This window comes from Podarcis gaigeae (genome assembly GCF_964106915.1).
Source record: "Podarcis gaigeae genome assembly, chromosome: Z".
NCBI classification, from domain to species: Eukaryota; Metazoa; Chordata; class Lepidosauria; order Squamata; family Lacertidae; genus Podarcis; species Podarcis gaigeae.
The window spans coordinates 50,414,664-50,436,860 of record NC_139691.1 but is presented as its reverse complement, the minus strand read 5'-3'; the positions used below and the strand labels follow the sequence as shown (position 1 = coordinate 50,436,860).

The 22,197-nt window shown below is 44.5% G+C and overlaps 2 protein-coding genes and 2 long non-coding RNA genes across 5 annotated transcripts in view; 2 read left to right on the top strand and 2 right to left on the bottom strand.

Annotated features, from left to right (window-relative positions):
* SLC9A6 (solute carrier family 9 member A6) overlaps positions 1-9,348 on the top strand; it is a gene marked incomplete at its 5' end in the record, with an annotated part of 58,881 nt that extends 49,533 nt beyond the window's left edge. Inside the window, 2 exon segments of the mRNA XM_083722783.1 lie at positions 693-798; positions 4,328-9,348. Coding sequence (XP_083578909.1) covers positions 693-798; positions 4,328-4,600 — 379 coding nt within the window. The 3' untranslated portion in view covers positions 4,601-9,348.
* Positions 9,349-11,015: 1,667 nt separating this feature from the next.
* Positions 11,016-14,770, bottom strand: LOC310837047. The gene is made up of 3 exons (XR_014560372.1): positions 14,537-14,770; positions 11,880-12,038; positions 11,016-11,158 (listed from the first exon to the last, which is right to left on the bottom strand). It is a non-coding gene; the product is annotated as an uncharacterized lncRNA (long non-coding RNA).
* Positions 14,771-14,914: 144 nt separating this feature from the next.
* On the top strand, positions 14,915-15,317 carry LOC310837091. The gene is made up of 2 exons (XR_014560426.1): positions 14,915-15,050; positions 15,144-15,317. It is a non-coding gene; the product is annotated as an uncharacterized lncRNA (long non-coding RNA).
* A 2,945-nt stretch (positions 15,318-18,262) lies between these two features.
* LOC310837007 (non-structural maintenance of chromosomes element 4 homolog A-like) overlaps positions 18,263-22,197 on the bottom strand; it is a 29,791-nt gene continuing 25,856 nt past the window's right edge. For both annotated transcript variants that reach the window (XR_014560325.1, XM_083723128.1), the window contains exons 2-3: positions 20,990-21,059; positions 18,263-18,946 (exon numbers count right to left, since the gene is read on the bottom strand). Coding sequence is in view for 1 of the 2 variants with exons in the window: in XM_083723128.1 (XP_083579254.1) it covers positions 18,421-18,946; positions 20,990-21,059 (596 nt within the window). In the remaining variant the exon portion in view is untranslated. The remainder of the gene's footprint in view (positions 18,947-20,989; positions 21,060-22,197) is intronic.

Here is a 22,197-nt window from a genome sequence, read left to right as displayed (position 1 = left end):
CAGCTCCATCTGGGACGCAGGATGAAACCCTACCTGCCCGCGGACTGTCTCGCCAGAGTGGTGCATGCTCTGGTTATCTCCCGCTTGGACTACTGCAATGCACTCTATGTGGGGCTACCTTTGAAGGTGACCCGGAAACTACAACTAATCCAGAATGCGGCAGCCAGACTGGTGACTGGGAGTGGCCACCAAGACCACATAACACCGGTCCTGAGAGATCTTCATTGGCTCCCAGTACGTTTCCAAGCACAATTCAAAGTGTTGGGGCTGACCTTTAAAGCCCTAAACAGCCTCGGTCCTGTGTACCTGAAGGAGCGTCTCCACCCCTATCCTTCAGCCCGGACACTGAGGTCCAGCTCCGAGGGCCTTCTGGCGGTTCCCTCGCTGCTAGAAGCCAAGTTATACAGGGAACCAGGCAGAGGGCCTTCTCGGTGGTGGTTCCTGCCCTGTGGAACGCCCTCCCACCAGATGTCCAAGAAATAAACAACTACTGTATCAGAAATTTAGAAGACATCTGAAGGAAGCCCTGTTTAGGGAAGCTTTTAATAACTGATGTTTTAATCTGTTTTTAATCTTTTGTTGGAAGCCACCCAGAGTATAAATAATAAATTGTTTTTGTTGTTGTTGCTATATAAAAAACCCATGAAGTGCTCTCATTGAAGTGTTTTGTGCCTTAACAACGCCCCCTTCAGTTACCTGAAGCCCCTCCTGACGCACAGCGGTCCTCCTCTAACGACAACGCTCCCAAGCTGCTGCGGCCCCATTGCCAGGTGCCTGACCAGCCCTCAGGCTTATGAGGTACGTGCAGAACCTCCCAGAAGGACCATGGAATACTTTCTGTGTATGTTGTGTTTCCGCAGCTGCTGAGGTTTGGCTGTGCAAAACAGTTACTGTATTCTTGGAGCAGCTTTTTCCACCAAGTGCTGTGATTGCTTTTCAGTTTCCAAATCAGACTAGCTTCTGTCTTTATCTATTTATCATATGCCACTTTCTTGCTCAAAATCGTGCTCAGAGCAGCTCCAAACAGCATCAGAAAAGTGCAATAAACATATATAGCCACATTTCAAGATAATCCACTGCTAACATAATGCAGCAGAAAGCCACATACCATACTTTTCCATGTATAAGACTATGGTTTTTTATTCAAAAATCTTGTTCAAAATTTGGGGTCATCTTATACAGATTCAGAAGGAGGTAGACTCCACTGTGGGAGCAGGGCCAGGGCGGGAGAGTGCTAGAGTTCTGTCTGGTCCTGTTACATGGGATCAATTCCAATCTGCTACCTCCGAGGATGTGGACAGGCTGCTTGGACGAGTGAAACCGACCACCTGTCTCCTTGATCCTTGCCCATCCTGGCTGATAAAAGCGAGCCGGGAAGGGCTGGGCGATGGGCTCTGCGGGGTGGTGAATGCTTCCCTCTGTGGGGGAGCCTTCCCAGACCCGCTGAAAGAGGCGGTCATTAAACCGCTTCTTAAAAAACCATCTTTAGACCCGGCCAATTTGGCCAACTATCGCCCAGTCTCAAATCTGCCATTCTTGGGCAAGGTGATTGAGCGGGTGGTTGCTGAACAACTCCAAGCACGCCTGGAGGAAACGGACCATTTGGATCCCTTCCAATTGGGATTCAAGCCTCACCATGGGACTGAAACTGCCTTGGTCGCGCTGGTTGATGATCTCCGGCGGGCTAGGAACAAAGGTGAGAGCTGTTTCCTAGTTCTGCTGGATCTCTCAGCGGCCTTTGACACCATCGACCATAACATCCTTCTGGACCGTCTAGAGGGGCTGGGAGCTGGGGGCACTGTTATACAGTGGTTCCGCTCCTTCCTCCTGGGCCGTGTCCAGAAAGTGGTGGTGGGGGGTGAGTGTTCAGACCCCTGGGCTCTCACTTGTGGGGTGCCTCAGGGTTCTATCCTCTCCCCCATGCTTTTTAATATCTATATGAAGCCGCTGGGAGAGGTCATCAGGGGGTTTGGACTGGGTGTTCATCAGTATGCAGATGACACCCAGCTCTACCTCTCCTTTAAATCAGAACCAGTGAAGGCGGTGAAGGTCCTGTGTGAGTGCCTGGAGGCGGTTGGAGGTTAGATGGCGGCTAACAGATTGAGGTTGAATCCTGACAAGAGAGAAGTACTGTTTTTGGGGGACAGGAGGCGGGCAGGTGTGGAGGATTCCCTGGTCCTGAATGGGGTAACTGTGCCCCTGAAGGACCAGGTGCGCAGCCTAGGAGTCATTTTGGACTCACAGCTGTCCATGGAGGCGCAGATTAACTCTGTGTCCAGGGCAGCTGTTTACCAGCTCCATCTGGTACGTAGGCTGAGACCCTATCTGCCTGCAGACTGTCTCACCAGAGTGGTGCATGCTCTAGTTATCTCACGCTTGGACTATTGCAATGCGCTCTACGTGGGGCTACCTTTGAAGGTGACCCGGAAACTGCAATTAATCCAGAATGAATTAGCTCCGGCTCAGCCGGAGTGGAGATTAGACGCCTATTGTGGGTAGACGCCGAGCTTCCTGATTTACAGCAGAAGCATGGCATCAAAACGTCATCAAAAGCTGCAGTGGCCCTGCACGGGATAAAGAGAGGTTGTCTTGGCCTGGCATTTTGTTTACCCCCCCCCCCCCCGAACGAGGAAGAAAACAAGGAGCGGCTAAAACTGAAGGCAAGTTCTGCTTCATTTTATCCCCTGGCACAAGCCCTATTACTTTGCTGCAGTAAACTATTCTGATTTATTAGTCATTTATAACTTCTTTGAGGGTGACGAGGGGACTGGAGACATCCTCGGTATTTCTGCTCGCAAATATAAGGGGGAAGGCGCCACAGGACAGAAGCTTTAAAAGCCCTAAAGCTGAGAACTAAAGACGGAAAAGGGAGTAGAAACCCTAGAGGCCCACCGAGATAAGGGATATGCATGAAACCTTGCTTGTAAAACAACCCTCCCCACCTTTACTGGTGACTGGTGACTGTGGGCAGCCGCCGGGACCACATAACACCGGTTCTGAGAGATCTGCATTGGCTCCCAGTACGTTTCCGAGCACGATTCAAAGTGTTGGTGCTGACCTTTAAAGCCCTAAACGGCCTCGGTCCTGTATACCTGAAGGAGCGTCTCCACCCTCATCGTTCAGCCCGGACTCTGAGATCCAGCGCCGAGGGCCTTCTGGCGGTTCCCTCATTGCGAGAAGTGAGGCTACAGGGAACCAGACAGAGGGCCTTCTCGGTAGTGGCGGCCGCCCTGTGGAACGCCCTCCCATCAGATGTCAAAGAGATAAAGAATTACCTGACGTTCAGAAGACATCTTAAGGCAGCCCTGTTCAGGGAAGTTTTTAATATGTAATGCTGTACTGTTTTTAACACTGATTGGGAGCCGCCCAGAGTGGCTGGGGAAACTCAGCCAGATGGGCGGGGTATAAATAATAAATTATTATTATTATTATTATTATTATTATTATTATTATACATGGGTAGTGCATTGTGGGGACATGGGATTGGTTGCTGCAGCGAGTCGGAGATTGCTATTGGTGGCTGTGGGAAGGGCTGGTGTTGATTTTCTGTCGCTGCAGCAGTTGGGCAGGCAATTTACTGCTTTGGACAGCAAGGGGACAGAGGATAGTTTGCTTTATTGATGTGTGTGAGCAGCACTGTCGGTCTGGCGGGTGAGTGATTTTTGTCATTCCCAAAAAAATCTGGACCGCCCCCCCCAAAAAAAGTTCAACAACTCTGGGCAATCCCCCCCAGTTTCTTAATTTTTTGTCCCCCCAAATAGGGGGTGTCTTATACATGGGGGTGTTATACATGGAAAAATACAGTAAATGTTGCTTGGTCAGTCAAAGTCCATCCATACCTTCATCATGTTCCCAATAGACCACCCTTTATTGGCATTCCTAAGCATCTGATACTTCTGAACCTGGCAGATTGATTTTGGTAATGGCCTTTGGGAGACCTGTTTGTTTAAAATGGTTAAATACTATGGGAGTCAAAGAAGATAAATTCTGTGGTGTTTTATGAATGCAGATGGACTTAATTTTTAAGCAATATTCTTGTGGAGCAGGTATTTAGCCCCATTTTACAGGTATAAGTGAGGCAGGGGAGAAATGATGACTACTCCGGTGGGGTTAGGACCCAATTGTCCTGGATCTGAATCTCGTGGAACATGCCTAGGTTGTGAAACCTTCATATCTTGCTTGGGACATGGGTATCTTGTAGAAAATTGCAGTCATAAAATAAAAACTTTCCAATTTTATTATGCCAGTCAGACATCTTGGGCAGCAGGAATAGATATTAATTCAGCATATTAGGTGCTTGGTAAAATAGCTCTTTTCTTTTACTCAGAATCAAGAGCAGCTGAAAGACGATGATTCAGACCTTATTTTGAATGACGGAGACATCAGTTTGACCTACGGGGATTCCACTGTGAACACAGATTCTTTGACATCTGGCGCATCTCGAAGGGCGGCGGGAAACGGTTCCGAGGACACCCTGGACCAGGAGCTTGGGTTTGGGGACCACGAACTTGTGATAAGGGGCACACGCCTCGTTCTCCCCATGGATGATTCAGAGCCACCCTCAAATGTAGTAGACAATGCCAGACATGGGCCGGCATGAGATCTGCTGGTAACAAGGTGATCAGTAAAACCCCCCCACATACGATCATGAAGAAAAATGTACTACCTACAACAAAAAAACTACTGCATGTCTCAGAATGTCTAAGCTGTATAAATATTACTTATTTATATGGTGTTAGGAGAATATAACTACCCATATGAGACAACTTGTGAAGAGCGACTCTTAATTTCCATAAGTTAAACTCATGGACTATACTGTGTAGCAGTGGAACAAATATCCTTTATGAAGGGGAAAGGGGGGGACTGCTGCCAAGATCTTCCCTCCCAACTTGTGTCAAATAGTCTGCTTTTCTTTTGCAATTTCCCATCACTTACCTGAGAGTAGGAAGGAGGTAGTGGTGGTGGCATCTTGCCTTTTGCCACGTCCATCTCAGGTGGTGAGCAGGTGGTTTTGGCTGTCTTCCTTTAGTGGATGGCAGGCAGGTCTGGAGACGTGAAATTTCCTCTCTGTAGCATTGCTATAGGATTTGTTAGAACAGACCTTGATATTATGATGGCCTGCATGCTAAACCTGCCACCAGCCGATAAGAAGCTGTGATCGTAATAGAGTGCTTGGATGAAACAGTCAAGGAGCAAATGGTCAGTGGCTTGTTGACAGGAGCCGCTTGCATCTGTCTTCCAGTTGCAACATGTGCTTTTCATAATAAGGCTCGAGATGATTCATAAAACAAGTTCTTTAAGATTTGTGCTTGGATTGAAGGTGGGTGTTTGTTTTCTTTTTGTGTTTAAATTTCTCTCATGCCTTATTCCATAGGGCCAGGGGCAGGTTCTGAGTTATGAAGCAGTCAAAGTGGGCAAAGTTTGGTTTTTCACATAGAGAATTAAGTAGTGTTTCTAGATCAATTAACAGCCATACGAAGCCATTGCTGGCTCCCTTTCTAAACTTGCAATTGAGTGGCTGTGCCTTTCAGCTATGTCAAAATTTTCTTCTTGCTGCATAGCTGCCAAGAAGACCAGTTCCACACCATATCATGGAGTTCAGCTGTGTGAACAGGACATGCAGAGGTTTAAGACTCTTAGGTGTGGGTTTTCAAAAGTGGCAGTTTAGGTAGTACCGAAAGGGAGTTGTCTGTCCATCCATCCTGTATAGTTGCACTTTGGTTTGGTCACTTCTTTGCATGCTTATGTGACTATAAAAAAACTACAACCTTTGGTTTTTGTTCTTGTGTCTCTTTCATGTTAAATGAGTAATATATTTGTGAGCTGCCATAGATTATTTACATGTTTTTGTTTTGTTTTGTTTTGCCTAAGGAAGAGCACTGAACAACTCGCTGATATTGCACTTGGTGTATTCAGCCTCATCCTGCCATGATATTTTTTATTAATCCTTTTGATTTATTTTTTTTACTTGGTGCAGTGGGTGTTTTTGGGAAGCCAGGATTTCTGAATGCCATGTTTTCTTCAGAGAAAACAGTTGCCATATAAAACCTTTCAATGTACAGTTCTTATTTCTGTCCCTTTTTTCAAAGCACTATAGGGCTGTACAAACTTAACACTTTGCTCTGCTAACACAAAATTGTGATGACCCTGAAAAAAGAAGAGAATCCAGTTTTGATTTGTTTGAACATCATTCCATTTAACAACAGTACAAAGAAAAGAGAGAGCGAGAAGCTGGAGAGAAGCAAAGCTACCCTCTAAAGGCAGTAGATTCCCTAACTCAGTTGCAGCAGGATGTTGGGAAAGGTGTGGGGAGTCAGACCCCTATGTGGTGGACGTGCCCCATAGCACAAGGTTTATGGAAGAAAGGCAGCTGCAGCAGGAGAGGGAGAAGCAGCCTGGACTATCTCCTCCAGGAGGGAGAGTGTAGCACATCTTCACACCTGCAAGAGAGCTTGGCTTCTTAGGGGTGCCAGCCGGACTTCTTGTATTTATAAGAATTGGGGGCCTTTGACTTTCATCAGTGGGTGATGGTTCCCATCTTTTCCAATGCTAAGCAGGAAGCACTTAAGTGCAAAAGTAGCAGGAGGTGGAGTTCTTACAATACAGACAAGAAACCAAGATAACTTCTCTCTCTTTCTTTTCAAACTTTTTTTTTATTTTCTCAGGTCTGAATGTCATGCCTTAAGTATGCTTCCATGCAGTTCCTTGTTATTTATGTCCTTTCTTTTAAGATTGAACATTCTGGCTGCAGCCAGCCATAGAGGTTGTTCATGCAAGCCCTATTGAAACGAAGGGAAATTTGTCAAGAACAACCCCGATTCATGTTTTTCTTCTTCTCCTCCAGCTTGCACAAGAGAAGTAGGACCTCCACTGCACCTAAAAAGTTAATAAATGCTGGTTTCCATTGTTATCATAGGAATTCGTTGTTGAGTACTGATACATCCCCCCCCCCCCCCGCTATGCAGGAATTCCATGAAGTATGTGTGTGTGTTTTTATATGATGTCTGTATCTTAAAAGTTTGATGTTAAAACAGTAATAGGGAAAATGTTCATGAGTTGAGATTTTTACATCACCTGCACATTAATGATTTCCTTTGTTTAAGGCTTTTCCAAACAAGAGTCAATGACCTCTTTATCCCCCTCTTATTAAATATTTTGTAAACTGATATAACCAGTAATCATATTGACAAAAATATCCCCATCTGATACTGTGGAATGTTGTGAAACAAACTTCCTTTGACAAATCCGCTTCTAGTCCACAGGGTGTCACTGCACTCCTCACCTGAACAGGGAGAGTGCCTGTGCCCCTTGGTGCCCCCTTGGACCTTGTTCTGATGAACTTTTTTTGTAGGTAATACCAGAGGGAAATAATTCTTAGGCTCGCATCGGCCGCCTCCCTTTTCTGTCTTCCCATTGCAGAAAGTAGCCCATGTCACAGCGTTGCAATGCTGTGTCTGTGCCAGTCCCCTCTCAATACAGGAGAGCCGGAGAGGGGCTACCAGTAGCAGATTCAGTGAGATCTTGATGCAGCTGAATCCAGTAAAGTGAAACACTAAAATGTTTATCAGTGCCACGATAAATAAACCGTATTCAATAAGTAAACCCAGCCAGATAGGCAGGGTGTAGACAATACAATTGTTGTTGTTGTTGTTGATTAATATAGATGTTTAAATACAATAATAAATAATAAATAAAATGATAGATCCAGATATGAGAAGCAACAAATGATGCATAAGATCAAATGCAGATCATCCAGACAGACTAGATTTACTGTGACAAATCATATGGAGAAATGTTTTGGATCACTGAGGAAGTCCCACATGCTTGGAACACATTTTGGTCTTGGCACAATTGTTTGTCACAAGAGTTGGTTGATCAAGCATCAATTGGATATATTATTTATTAATCCCTTTATTTTATTTGAATACATTTTATCTCTCGTGGTATTAAAGCTTGCATACTTCTTTCTAACATTTCTGGAGTAGCAAGTTTTATTCTTTTGATCTTACCCAATTCACTGTTCTGTTTCTTGCTTTGGAGGTTAGGGCCCATGCACCCTCTTTCCAATATAGCGTCCCGTCATTCTTTACTGTCTCGCTGGGAATAGAAGGATGAAGTGCATTCAATAGCCAAAGTCTTCCTCCCTTTTGCAGAAAAGGGTAGAAAAATGTTCCCTCTTTGTTGTCAATAGCAGTCATGGAAAGTTCCCATAACCCTGTAAGGTGGGATCAAAGTTGCAAGTTGTCATTGTTGAAGTGGGCACTTGGGAAGAATATAGGTTCCCTGGCACAAGTGATGTATTCATGCTCAAAGTGGGGCATGAACAGCAGGCACAGATATTATCCCTGCCATGCTCCAGAGGAGACATATGGGGCTCTTTCAGTCTCACTTTCCAAAATGGTGGCAATTGAATGTACATAATTTATGGGTGAGAGGATCAGCTGCCAGCATTGCTTCTGTATCTTAGTTATGAATTAAGGATTTATAGTCATCCACATAAATTTTGTGGGTTGCTGTGCTGGCCAGGATCCCCTGCCCTCGATTTCCCTTTGCCCAGACTGAGCATCTCTGCTAAAATGAAATACCATTTTAAAAAAACAATCTCTCTCCTTATGTAGTAGTAAGCTCCCCATCTTTGTTTCATACATTTAGCTGCTTGGCATGTTTATGTCAACAGGCTGCTGCAAGTTCCAGATTTCTGATGCTTATTAGATGAATATTCTGTTTTCGTCAGGGTGATTGTTTTGGTCCCAGATTTTATTGCATGTGAATAATAAAGAGAACCTTTTAACAGAACTGATTAAAGACATATACTGAAATTGCCCAAGGTTCACCCATGATTTGCCAGAAATAACTCCTAATATTTTGTATTGACTAATTTATTTGATATTAACGTAGAACATTATTTGTGCTTAATATCTCCAGGGGGTCTTTGCACTCTTCCCCCATCCTTAATGACCTCGAATACAGCTGTGGGAACTTATTACCTCCCAGGTCCAGGTATGGACCCTGATAGGCCATGTCTGGTGACACAGGAGCATAATCCTTGATAAAAGGATTAAGAAACCCCTTCCTTTGGAGCTGTCTTTTCTCTGAACAGAATGGACACATTTTTCTGCATCAGATGACACTGTATGTCAAGTTCTGGTATATTCTACTTACTATTGGAATTGTCTGTTGGAATTTCATGGTACTATTAACTGCTATAGTTGTGGTGTTCTTGTAATTATATTCTGAAGCATAATTGCACCTTTTTTGGTTTATGATGACTAAATCTTTGATTGTTCCCTGCACTGTGAAAGGAAAAAAGAATCATGGGTGTATAAAAAATAAGTTTGTTTCTTTGGATTTTGTGTCTCTTTGTGTTCCTTGTAACAACTTATAATTCCACACTTATTTTGCATATTTGATGATTTTAAATCTTTGCTAGGGTTTTATCACAAAAGAGTACTTGTCCCAAACCTTGATCTTGCTATCAATGGAATTCTTCATTTTATTATATGTAGCATTTTATCTTTTAACCAAAATACAAAAAACAACAAGTATTCACCCTGACTGATCCAAGCACCTTGTCCACATCCTTGAGCCTTATGAACCATAACTCATCCAACACAGCAGGGCTAGACACCTTGAGATTCATCTGCTGTAACAGCAGTCAAGGTCTCAGTGGGTGCAAGCAATTTTATCGTCAAAGAGCTTTGCAGACAAGTCACAGTGCGGTACTGTGGGCCCCACCACCTTCTTTGGGCCAGGCTAAAAGGTTCTGCACCATCTGGAGAAGCTCTTCTGGGTGGCCCAACTGGGATGCAGTGGAGGCAGCAAAGTAGGCCTTCTTGATGATAAGCCTGCATCGGTGCTCAACTGCATTCAACTGGAGTTTTTCTCCACTTGCGTGAAACCTTTGGGTGGGTAGGGAGCGCCAGCTCCCCCCCCCCATCAATAAAAATAGCTAATTGAGGCTCTGCCCCCCTGTGGCGGAGGAAGGGGGCGCGCCCCGCCCTTGGTGTATTCACTGGGGTGTGTGTGACAAAATGAGTTTTTATTTTTGTTTTTTAAAAGGGCTCACGAAACTTTAGGAGTGACATGGTGGCTTAGGCGCCTGCAGGTTCTGCACTGCCTGAAACAGCAGCGTGGGGCTTGCATCTGCCTCTCCCTCAGCCGCCCTACAGCTGGGGGGGGGGCGGCGGAGAGGCTCCAAGCTTTGGCGAGGCTTGTCCCGACCTCACAGGCAGATCACCCCACCCCCAACTGCAAGACACTCCCCCGCACCAGGCACCCGAGCGGCTAGCTATACCACTGCTGGCCCCTCCCAAAAAAATCCTGGCTACGCTCATAATTGAAGCTATCTCCCAGCTCATTTCCTTGCCCTAAGCTCTGCAGTATACCCGGGAGCCAGGCAGGCTGTCCAAGCAGGAGCAATCATGTCAATGGCTTGAGCCATTCACATGTTCTAGATCAGGCTTCCTCAACCTCAGCCCCCCAGATGTTTTTGGCCTACAGCTCCCATGATCCCTAGCGAGCGGGATCAGTGGTCAAGGCTAATGGGAATTGCAGTTTCAACATGCTGCAGCCCCCGGAGCGGAGAACAGGTAGGGGCGTGGCTGGTGCGCGTTCCAGGCAGTGGCGTAGCGTGGGTTGTCAGCACCCGGGGCAAGGCAAGTAATTTGCGCCCCCTAACCCGTGGATTTGCGCCCCCTAACCCCCAGATGTTGCGCCCGGTGTGGCCGGCCCCCCCTGCACCCCCCACGCTACGCCACTGGTTCCAGGGGCACAGCTGTGATGGCACCCTTTCCCCAAATGGTACCCGGTGCAGCGCATTCCCCCGCCCCCCCCTTCGTATGCCAGTACTAGAGGTTGGCCAGGGCTTCAGCCTCAGAAATCTCCCAGAACCGCCTGGAAACCCATTGGATCCATCAGCCTCTGAGGGTGAACTGTCCTAACAGGTCTGCTACCTCTGTAGAGTGGGAAAGGTGCTAAAAGCCTAAGTCTCTGGAGCTACTGCAGCAGCACAGAAAGGAAGAGGCACAGCTTGCCTATGTCAGGATTTTTCTCTTGGAAGTCAAATGCAAGCATGATGCATGCATTTTCCAGCCAGGCCTTTCTCTCAGCGCAGCAGGCACAGATCTGCTTATTCCGAATTCTCGAGAGGAGGTGCAGCCTGCAATGGAAGCAAAAAGACTGCTGTTGCTCAGACAAGAAGCAAGCAGTATGGCCTTAGCCAAATGGCAGTAACTAAACTCAGGAAGTGGGATGAAGACAGACCCCAAAGTCCCTGCTATTTGGCATCGCTGTTGAGTCATTTATACAGGGAGAAGAAAGGGGAACTAAGGAGTTCTTAAAAGAAGGTATCAACCCTCCAGGACTTGTGTGGAGACAGTCCCATGCGTAAGGAGGGACAGAAATAAGGAGAGGGGTTGCAGGAGACCACCTGGCAGCTGGGTGGGATGTCACAGGTAAAGGTGCATTTGGAAATAAGAGCAGAAGCGAGAGGCAGCTCTTCAAAGCACCAGATGCAGTCTATGCCAGATGCAGAAGGCACCGGGGAGCCAGTACAGTGGTACCTCGGGTTACAAACACTTTGGGTACAGACTCCACTAACCCGGAAGTAGTACCTCGGGTTAAGTCAGAACCTTGCATCAGGATGAGAACAGAAATCATGCATTGGCAGCAGCAGGAGGCCCCGTTAGCTAAAGTGGTGCCTCAGGTTAAGAACGGTTTCAGGTTAAGAACGGACCTTTGGAATGAATTAAGTACTTAACCCAAGGTACCACTGTATAGTCATTTGGTGGGAGGAATAAGAAGCTTTGGCTTTGGAAGACCGTGGCATGATCATAGCTCATTGGTAGGGAGCGTACATGTCTTACAGGCAGAAGACTTACTTCTGGGCATCTTCAGTGAAAAGGGTGTTGAGTAGCAAAGTGTCTGCCTTGGGCCTTGGGAAGCCGCTGATACTGAACTACGTGGACCAGTTTATTTGCCTTGGAGAAGGCAGCTGTGTATGTTTGTATGATTATAGCAGCATTTATAGGATCACAGATCTGAAAGAGAGCAGCCGGCAGGACAAATATTTCAAGGGGCAACAGAGATTGGGTGGAAGCTGTAAAAGTGGAATAGGACTTCATGGGGAGGAGCTCTATCAACTGAACATCCTTTGTTGGCAGGTTGTCAACAGAGATAATTACAGTGATAGATGATAGCCAGGCATGAATTTTGGCTATCAAATTAACTCTAGAGCAATGGTATAGCGTGAGGGGCAAGGGATACTGTGGCCCTCAGTGCAGAATTCTGAGGGGGTGCCAAGGCTGTGTGTCTGCTGTGTTCTTCTCACAGTCAGTGAAGGGACAGCAACTCCTAGGTGGAATTCCCACTGGCTGGAGGCCAGACTTTTTCTGGTCCATGCCAGTCCTTCCCTGGGGCCTCCTTTCCGTTGTGTGTCCTTGGGCGATGTGCGTGCCCCACAACAGGACTTTCCTTCACCTGTCCTTGCACAGTGCAGCCAAGGAGTGGCAGCTGGGAAAGGGCTGCGCTTGGTGCCTTGGCTTGCTCCCTGCTGCCCTCCTACTAGGCCTGCTGCAGCTGCAGCTCAGGTGCTTCTGGGACGCTGCCAGGAGCACACCAAGCTGAGAGGGCAAACATGGTAACCAACAGGCAACCTCCATGAGGAGCAGCTGCTGAAGGGGTGCAGCACAGCCCCCCTCTTGTCTCCCATGCAATTCCTGCAAGGAGATTAGGGGGAACAATCTTTGCCTTGCTCCGGGTGCTGCCAATGCACACTAATGCTCTAGAGATAAGAGTGAAAGGCAATTAACCTCTAATGCTCTGAAAAATACATTTTCTACATCAGGAGACAGAGAAGCTGTCAGCTCCGGGGAAACTAGAGGGGGTGATTGACTTATGAGCGGAGGAATCAACATCTTTCCAAAAGATATGTTAAAACTCTGATGGGCATAAGGTGTGCAAAAGCCTCCCTTTCTTTAATTATCTCTGAGATGGTTATAATTTATGACTGAGAAAGGTTTCTCTCTCAGCCAGTGGATATTTACATCTGGTGTGTGAGCTACTTTCTGGCTTTAAGAAGAGTCCATCATTAAAGGCTGAAGGCAGAACAGAAAGCACGCTCTAATTGTTTTAGACAATAAATTTTTAAATAATTACAGGAAGTTATGAGTGCTAAGAATTTTTAATTTTCTTTTTTCTTGATGAAAATTCTTTTTTTCTTGAAATCAAAAGTAATTTTGCCACTTCATATTTATTCCATGGGAAAGGAAGGTGTTTTCATTAGAGAAAACACTGTGAAGATCTTAAGGTGGAGATGGGAAATGTAAAAAGACTGAAATATTAGTAAGACCAAAAACATTCAGTATGGCAAATATATCACTGGACATTCCACCGACTGTCGGCATCCTTCAACAAATGTTTGATGAGCAGAAAAGGTCATTAAAGCTAGGATTGATGAAATGGTTAATGAAAGAGGGTCAGAGGATGAAATGGAAAGTGGAATCAAAGAGGATAAAGAGACTTCGGAGAAGAATATAGATAAAGGATTGCCAGAACAGGAAGGTGAAACAGAAAAGTCTTTCATACAGATTTTTATAAGAATGAAAGAGTTAAATAGTGAAGCTGAGATGTTGGAGGAGTGCAATGAAGCCATGGAGCGAGAGCGGAAGAGACATGATGAACTAGCAGAGATAACTGAGTAAGGACTCTCTGTACAGCTTGGAGTGATTTTCCAGGAAAAAGCTATCAAACCTCGAGCTTTTCTTGGAAATATAATAAAAGAAGCATAAATTGAAGGATTTTTTTTTCCAAAATCAAGGTGAAGAAACCATGGCAAATACAGCAGGAAATGAGAATGGAAAATATATAACTGGTTGTGAATTGATGAATACATAATCAGAAAAGAAATATGGATTATTATTTTAATATATGATCACAGCAGAGAGATTTGCGAGGAAAATATGAAAAGCCTAATTATGGTTTAATATAGAGGAATTATTTGTTGACATTATTGGTGATGAAGCTGATATGTTTGAATGGAGAAAAACAATTGCTGACATTTATTAATAACAAAAATTAAATAACCCCTTTGGACTTGTGAAAAGGAAAATGAATTAATCTGATACATTTGGGTTGGAAGACTGGGAAACTAGATCAGCTGGATGTCAAGCCAGAGTGAATATTCTGAATAATTTATTTCATGTAAGTGACAAACAGAAAATCAGAACTTTTATTTTTCTTGTCTTCTATTTTTGTTTTCCTTTGGTGTTTTCTCTTTTTCTCTCTGTTCTTGCTTTTATTTAAATTAGTTTCTTTTAACTTATTGTATTATGAAAAAGCTTATTTTTTTAAAAAAGTGGCATAGGGCTCCCTTAAACTGTTTTTTCCTGTAAATCTTACCAATGAAGTATTGTCTCACCATATTGGGGAATTTTAAATTGTATATGGGGTGTATAAAATGACATAGTGGCAAGATTAGTAAGCCCTCGTAAGATTGTGTTCTATGTATTTTGTAATTTTGCATTTACTGTTAAGATACCTTGACTTTCTAAGCCAGTATGATGTGGTGGTTAGCATATTGAATTATGAGTTACAGCACAATGTATACATATGTGCACTTGAGAATAAGCCCTAATGTGTTCCATGGGCCTTACTCCCAGGCAAGTGTGTGTAGGATCCAATACAGTCAGGTCGTGGAAGGGTCAGGTCATGCCCTGCCTTGTCCCTGGGTTTTCAAACTGCGGCCTGGCTTTCAGAACATTCCAGAAGAGCAGTGACTAGGTATGTGGAGAATGTTCCGCTGGAAATTGATGTCACAGTGACATGCATCTCATAGCAAGGAAGACATTTCGAGAGAGAACTCTATTAACTGATATACCAGTCACATGGCTGTGATAATTGCTCTCATATAAGAGCACAAGAAGAATCCTGCTGGATCAAACCTGACTCTCCTTTCTCCAGCATCTGTTTTCACAGTGGTCCACAGAGGGGGAGGCTCACAAGGAGGACTTGAGCGCACCATCACTCTCCCCACCAGTAAGGAGAATCCATAGGTAAAGAGCCTCTGATGGAGGAGGGAGAATAAAGCCATCGTGGGTAGCAACCAGTAGTCTCATCCACCAATAATTTATCTAATTATCTTTCAGGGACATTGAAGCTGATGGACGTCTTTGCTGTTGTGGGAGCAAATGCCATAGTTAACTATGTGCTGTCTGTAGAAGGACTGTCTTTTGTCCATCCTGAATCTCCCAACATTTGCTTCATCAGATGTCCCTGAGTTCTAGCATTGTGAGAGAATAACAGCTTCACTCTGCCCACTTTCTCCAGGCTAGGCTTCATTCTATAAAATTCTGCTCATATTTTCTCTACACCAAAACACCCCTGGGGACCCTGTGGTTCCGCTCCTTTCTCCTGGGCTGTGTCCAGAAAGTGGTGTTGGGGGATGAGTGTGCTCACTTGTGGGGTGCCTCAGGGTTCCGTCCTCCCCCCATGCTTTTTAACGTTTACATGAAGCTGCTGGGAGAGATTATCAGGGGGGTTGGGTTGGGCGTTCATCAGTATGCGGATGATACCCAGCTCTACCTCTTCTTCAAATCTGAAACAGTGAAGGTCCTGTATAAGTGCCTGGAAGCGGTTGGAGGATGGGTGGCTGCTAACAGATTAAGGTTGAATCCTGACAAGACAGAAGTACTGTTTTGGGGGGACAGGGGCCGGGCAGGTGTGGAGGACTCCCTGGTCCTGAATGGGGTAACTGTGCCCCTGAAGGACCAGGTGCGCAGGCTGGGAGTCATTTTGGACTCACAGCTGTTCATGGAGGAACAGGTTAATTCTGTGTCGAGGGCAACTGTCTACCAGCTCCATTTGGTATGCAGGCTGATACCCTATCTGCCCGCAGACTGTCTTACCGGAGTGTGCATGCTCTAGTTATCTCTCGCCTGGACTACTGCAATGCGCTCTACGTGGGGCTACCTTTGAAGGGGACACAGAAACTGCAATTAAACCAGAATGCCGCAGCCAGACTGGGGCCTGGGAGTGGCTTCCGGGACCACATAATACCAGTCCTGAGAGATCTGCATTGGCTCCTAATACGTTTCCAAGCACAATTCAAAGTGTTGGTGCTGACCTTGAAAGCCCTCAATGGCCTCGGCCCAGTAGACCCGAAGGAGCATCTCCATCCCCATTGTCAAGAACGGACACTGAGGTCCAGTGCTGAGGGCCTTCTGGTAGGTCCCTCTCTGCGAGAAGAAAGGTTACAGGGAACCAGGCAGATGTCCTCCTTGGTAGTGGCGCCTGTCCTATGGACCACCCTCCCTTCAGATGTCAAGGAGATAAAGAACTACATAAGTTTTAGAAGACATCTAAAGGCAGGCCTGTTTGGGGAAGTTTTTTATGTTTGATGTTTCATTATGTTTCGATATATGCTGTAAGCCGCCCTGAGTGGCTAGGAAAACCCAGCCAGATGGGTGGGGTATAAATAAAATTATTATTATTATTAACACTTCTTCATGCAGAAGAAGAAAACAGAAGATTGAATCAAATGCTGTAAACTGCAGATTCCCAACTGAATTCATTTTACCTCATTGTAGTTTATTGTGTGTGGTCTACAGAAGAAAGTTTTCTGGAGTTCATATACCATTTGTGAACAGTGTTCGAAACTCCCACTGTTCTAGCGCATTTTGCAACAGGGAATTTTATTAATGTGAGCAGTTTCTGAGCTTTGGGCATACTATTGAGCCTCAGATTTCAGATTAAAACTGCGGAGTGGAAGGAAAGGAGGACCTTTTTCTGCCTCCCCACTCCCAGTTACTTTCTGAAGAATAGAGAAATGACCCTCTTAAAAATGTTAGGGGGGTGGGCAGGGGAAAGAATAAAGCATGTGAAAAATGAACATAATACTTTAGCTGCAGTTCATTCATTTTCAGCTTTGTATTCTTGTTATTTAAAAAGCACACCTAGACATTCCATTGTTGTGCCCATAACCTAAGCTTATGGTGCCATTTAGCTTCTAGCTTTCATAGCTCAGTTTCTAACACTGTTTGTTAGACCGTCTATGGGCCAATAAACCATGGCATATGCCCCCTACGTTTAATAGACAGTACCGCACTTCTAAAAGATAAAGAAGCTATTGCACTGTGCTGGAAAGAACATTACCAGCATCTCCTTAACAGCAACTCCCCTTTTGCTGCTGAGGTCCTCTCACAAATTCCGCAAAAACAAGTTAGAGATGAGCTTGCAGTACAGTGGTACCTCTGGTTAAGTACTTAATTCGTTCTGGAGGTCCGTTCTTAACCTGAAACTGATCTTATCCTGAAGCACCACTTTAGCTAATGGGGCCTCCTGCTGGTGCCGTGCCGCCAGAGCATGATTTCTGTTCTCATCCTGAAGCAAAGTTCTTAACCCGAGGTACTATTTCTGGGTTAGCAGAGTCTGTAACCTGAAGCGTCTGTAACCCGAGGTACCACTGTATCTCCAAATCTGGGAGAGTTGTGTACAGTGGTAGCTCGGGTTACATACACTTCAGGTTACATACACTTCAGGTTACAGACTCCACTAACCCAGAAATAGTACCTCGGGTTAAGAACCAAAATGCTTGTTTACAAAGCTATTGTACTGCCAACCTTACTATGTGCTTGTGAAACATGGACCACTTATCAACGCCATCTCCAACTCCTCAAAAGATTCCATCAATGGTGTCTCCAAAAAATTTTACACATCACTTGGGAAAACAGACGAACTAATGCCAATGTACTGGAAGAAGCAAAGATCACCAGTGTGGAAGCAATGATTCTTCAACATCAACTTCATTGGACTGGTCATGTTTTGCTATTGTCTTCCAAAGCAACTACTCTATTCTGAACTTTAAAATGGAAAGCGTAATGTTGGTGGTCCACAAAGAGGTTTAAAGACTGTCTCAAAGCAAATCTAAAAAAATGTAGTATGACAACTGGGAAACACTTGCCTGCGAGTGCTCCAGTTGGAGAACAGCCTTGACCAAAGGTGTCATGGGCTTTGAAGACACTCGAACTCAGGACGCAAGGGAGAAACGTGCTAAGAGGAAGGCACGCTTGGCAAATCCACACCGTGATCAACTCCCGCCCAGAAACCAATGTCCCCACTGTGGAAGGACACTGTGAATCTACAGAATTGTCCTCCACAGTCACTTATGGACTCATAGTTAAAACCATGTTTATGGAAGACAATCTTACTCGGCTACGAGTAATCGCCAAAGAAGAAGAAGAAAGAAGAAGACTGTGAATTACAGTAATGGTGACATTTACTTCTATTTAGTTTATAGACTTAAAAGCAGGGTTTCATAACATCATTTATTTCACATTCATGAAATATTATGAAAGAAATATACTACATAGCATTTTTTTAAACTTACAAATCTTAAGGATGCATTCAGATGGGCTCATATCCTGCCTATGCCTCTGGGGCAGGTGGAATCATGGGCTGTGAAATTTCAAAAAGTTCCACAATCTGCTCCCAGCATGCAATACTCAATGGAATGAGGCCTGAGGCTTGTGGCGGAACATAAGTGCCTTGTCCTGGATCTAAAGGTTCCAAAACAGGAATCTCATCCTCATCTGCCTTTATTCTTGCAAGCCCATGTCTTACCAAGTATAAAACATGATACATGTTATCCAGGGTTTGAGCAAAAGAATTTGGATCAGTCACAAACTTAAAGAAGTTTATGGGACTCTCACCGCCTTCTCTATAAAAGACTTTCAATAGTCCCAAGATCCTTTCTGCTTCTTTTATCGTTGCTTCATCGTCACATGATTCTTCCATATCTTCTGACTCTGCAGAGTCTGTCATGGCTTGTTGTGGAGATGAATGCCCCTTGACTTGTGCCCCAACAACAGGAGGGTCAGCACTGTGGGCAGCTTCCCCCCCCTCTGAAGGCTCCGGGCCAGTTTCTGCTATTGCCCTCTCTTCCTCCTCTTTACTGTGGAATAAAAGTAATCGCGATAAGGCACCACAGAGGGAAAGCAGCCATCACTAAAACATAGATAAAACAATGATTCAAAAGAAATTAAACACTGATAGAAGAGAATGGAATTGTAGAGATGGAGGGGAGCCCCAGGGGTCATCTAGTCCAACACCCTACAATGCAGGAATAGGCAATAAGGCAACTGCAAAAGTAGAGGGCACACATACTAATTCTCTCAATTACAGTAGAACAGCATAAAATAAAACATATAAAAATCTTTGTTCTTTTTGTTTTTGCTTCCACCATACAACAGAAAGAAAAAGCAGGCAGTTTGACTTACCGTAGGTTATAAAAAGTGGTAAATATTTCTAAATTATTCATATAGAAACAGAAATTTAGTTTGCATCCAGCTTAGACATCCTACTGGTCAGATTCTCAGGGTGGAAGCAAAAAAAGAAAAAAGAAGAAGAAAAGAAAAGAAAAAAATATAGAACAAAGAGTTTGGTAACCCCCTTCCTCCTAAGTGGGATGGTGGTGACCAACTAAGCCTAATAGGACAGATTAAGCTATGGTTTTAACCCCTTCATGCATGAATTAAAAGTTAAGTTGGTTAGTTGCATAAGACTGATTTATCCCACAACAGAAAAAATAATAATCTGCCAGCAGAAGGACAAGAAGAATAAGGGGAATAATGTTCTCTTAAGAGCATGAGCTTTTTGGAAAAACAAGTTCTGTTCTTTATCTTGAATGTTTATCAGCTAAGTAGACTAAATATTTATCACCAGGCTGTTATCAGTTTTTCCTCTTCAATATCACCTCCTGCTTCAGAACAAATAATTCAAGACATGTTAATATCTCTGAGTGGAAGTTGTGTCCACTAGATCATGTTAAGGGTTAAGCCACAGAGGGTGAACCATTTTCTATAAAAGACATACAATTCCACCTTGGAAATTCTCATGGATCTAGTGTGCTGGTTAAAATCTTTCCTTTTGAATATTAAAAAAGCGGTTGGAAAACGTTGAAAAAGTAATTATATGAGAAACCATTCTACTAAAAGGACTGATTTCTGTATTTTATAAAGCATTAATATTTTATTCACTTCACTCAACAAATCTCTGTAATGGAGGGGCTCACTGGGATAGACAAATAGACGATGAAAGCTGGCAGAATCTATGGTCAAAGAGACCATACAAATCTTCATTGGCTTTGACAAGGAAACATCCTCTCAAGTTAGCCATGGTTGGTGCTTGACCTCCAGGCCATGGTCCTTTACAAAACCAACTTGCTCTCCTCTATGTTGCAGGTGCTGTGCAGGTATATGCCCAAAAATATGTGGTGGGGGGACTGCCCCAAGGTAGCAACTTTTTGGAAAGGTATTTCACTGATCACAGTGCAAAGTAGCCCTCTCTGCCCTTATTTGGCTCTGTCTGATGTGTTTACACAAGAAAGGATGAGTTTAGGAAGTAAGGACTTATATAACATCTGTTAACTGAAGGCACACTGCCATCTTGGAAAACTTTGAACTACTGAAATCTGGATCAATGGTACACTATACTTTGGCAAACAGTGCTGTTAGAAGAATTATGATGCAAACTGAAAGTTGCAAGAGGTCAAAGGAAACATGGCAATTTCTATGCTTTTTGATATAACTATTTCTTTCTGCTTATTTATTTATTTCATAAAATGTATACAACTTGTTTGTAGAAAAACTTCAAAGCAGTTTAAAACTATCACTATAAAATTTACAACTGTAATTTAAAACAGAGAAAGTTAATGAGGTTCAGGTAATGGGGTACATAACATAGGAGTCCCCTCAGTTTTTGGCATAGTTTCATAATTACTTATTTTCAGGCTGGCAATTACACCTTTGAACCCTGTGTATCTGAAGAAGTGTGCATGCACACGCAAGCTCATACCAAGAACTAACTTAGTTGGTCTTTAAGGTGCTACTGGAAGGATTTTTTTTTTTTTACTTTGAACCCTGTAACAAAGAAAGTAAAAGAACAATAATATTAAAAAACCTCAGCAATTATTTTTTTTAAAGTGATCTTAACTTACCGGTTTTCAGCCATTATTTTGTATAATTGTATATCTGGTCTTGTTTTCTTATTCTTTCTTCTATTATGTGCTGAAGATTTGAAAAAGATCAAAACAAAACATTAGAAAAAGCATGTTTGTTTACGCAATCCTGAAATGTTTTTAGCTTATTCTTGATTTTAATTTTCTGAATGTTTGAAGAGTAGTTTTTAACTGTGTTCACTCATAATTACCAAAGCAAAATAACTCTTGAGCAGTGTCATAGAGTGTGGTGGCTTCCCCCAATTGTATTTAATGCATTTTACTTGAACATTTCTCTACTGCCATTCTCTGCATCTGGCTCCAGAAGGACTTGCACGACTTCAACGGACACGTCCCATCAATAGGGGGCTGGACTAGATGAGGCTTGGGGTCCCTCCCGGCCCTGCAATTCTGTGATGAATATAGTCCTTCACTTTTATCCTGCCTGGACCAGCCTGAGTTTACCATAAGCAAAACAGGCTCATGCGCTCTCTTTTTTCAAGGTCTTCGCATGTCACCATGGCCTCGACTTCTGCACCGTTGCCAGGGAGCCAACTGAACTGGTCCGCAAGAGCCAGACTTTTGGCCAACGTGCCGCCCGCTCCAGAGGCTTTGCAGAACAACTTCCACCATCCCCCCAGTTCCCAAAGATTGGGAGAGCAAGCCCGAAACGGCGCCATGAGTGCTGGGCTGGGAAGGCTTCTTCTAAACCCAATTGAGGGAGGGAGCATTTGGGGGAGGGAAAGAGTTATTTCTCCACTAGTCTCAACCCGCCCCCCGCAACCCCCTTCCCTGCTGCAATGAGGCTTGAGAGCAGCGTTTTCAAGGGGCAGTTTCGGGGGGGTGACAGCCGAGGTGCGGACAGTTAACCCTTTCCTCCCAGGTATGGCCACCCAAGGACTCGCGGCTACAGCAGAAGTCTTCTGTCAAGCCGCCCTGCAAGCCCGACTCCAGCGTTTTGTTCCCATGCACGCGTATCCTTTCCAGCTCTGACACGCAAAAACCTTTGCAATGGCAAAGGATGGAGCACCACAGTTGCTCCGCGCGCACACGCGAGTACACCTCGGAACAAACCCGTAGATGACACGGCGTCTTTGCAAGGGCTCCCGGGGGGCTGCAAAACCGGGGTTCGGGGTGCGGGAAAACCCCCAACATGCTCCGCCCGGGACGAGCTACGTGTTGAACCCCTCGGAGGCTTCCCGTTAGGA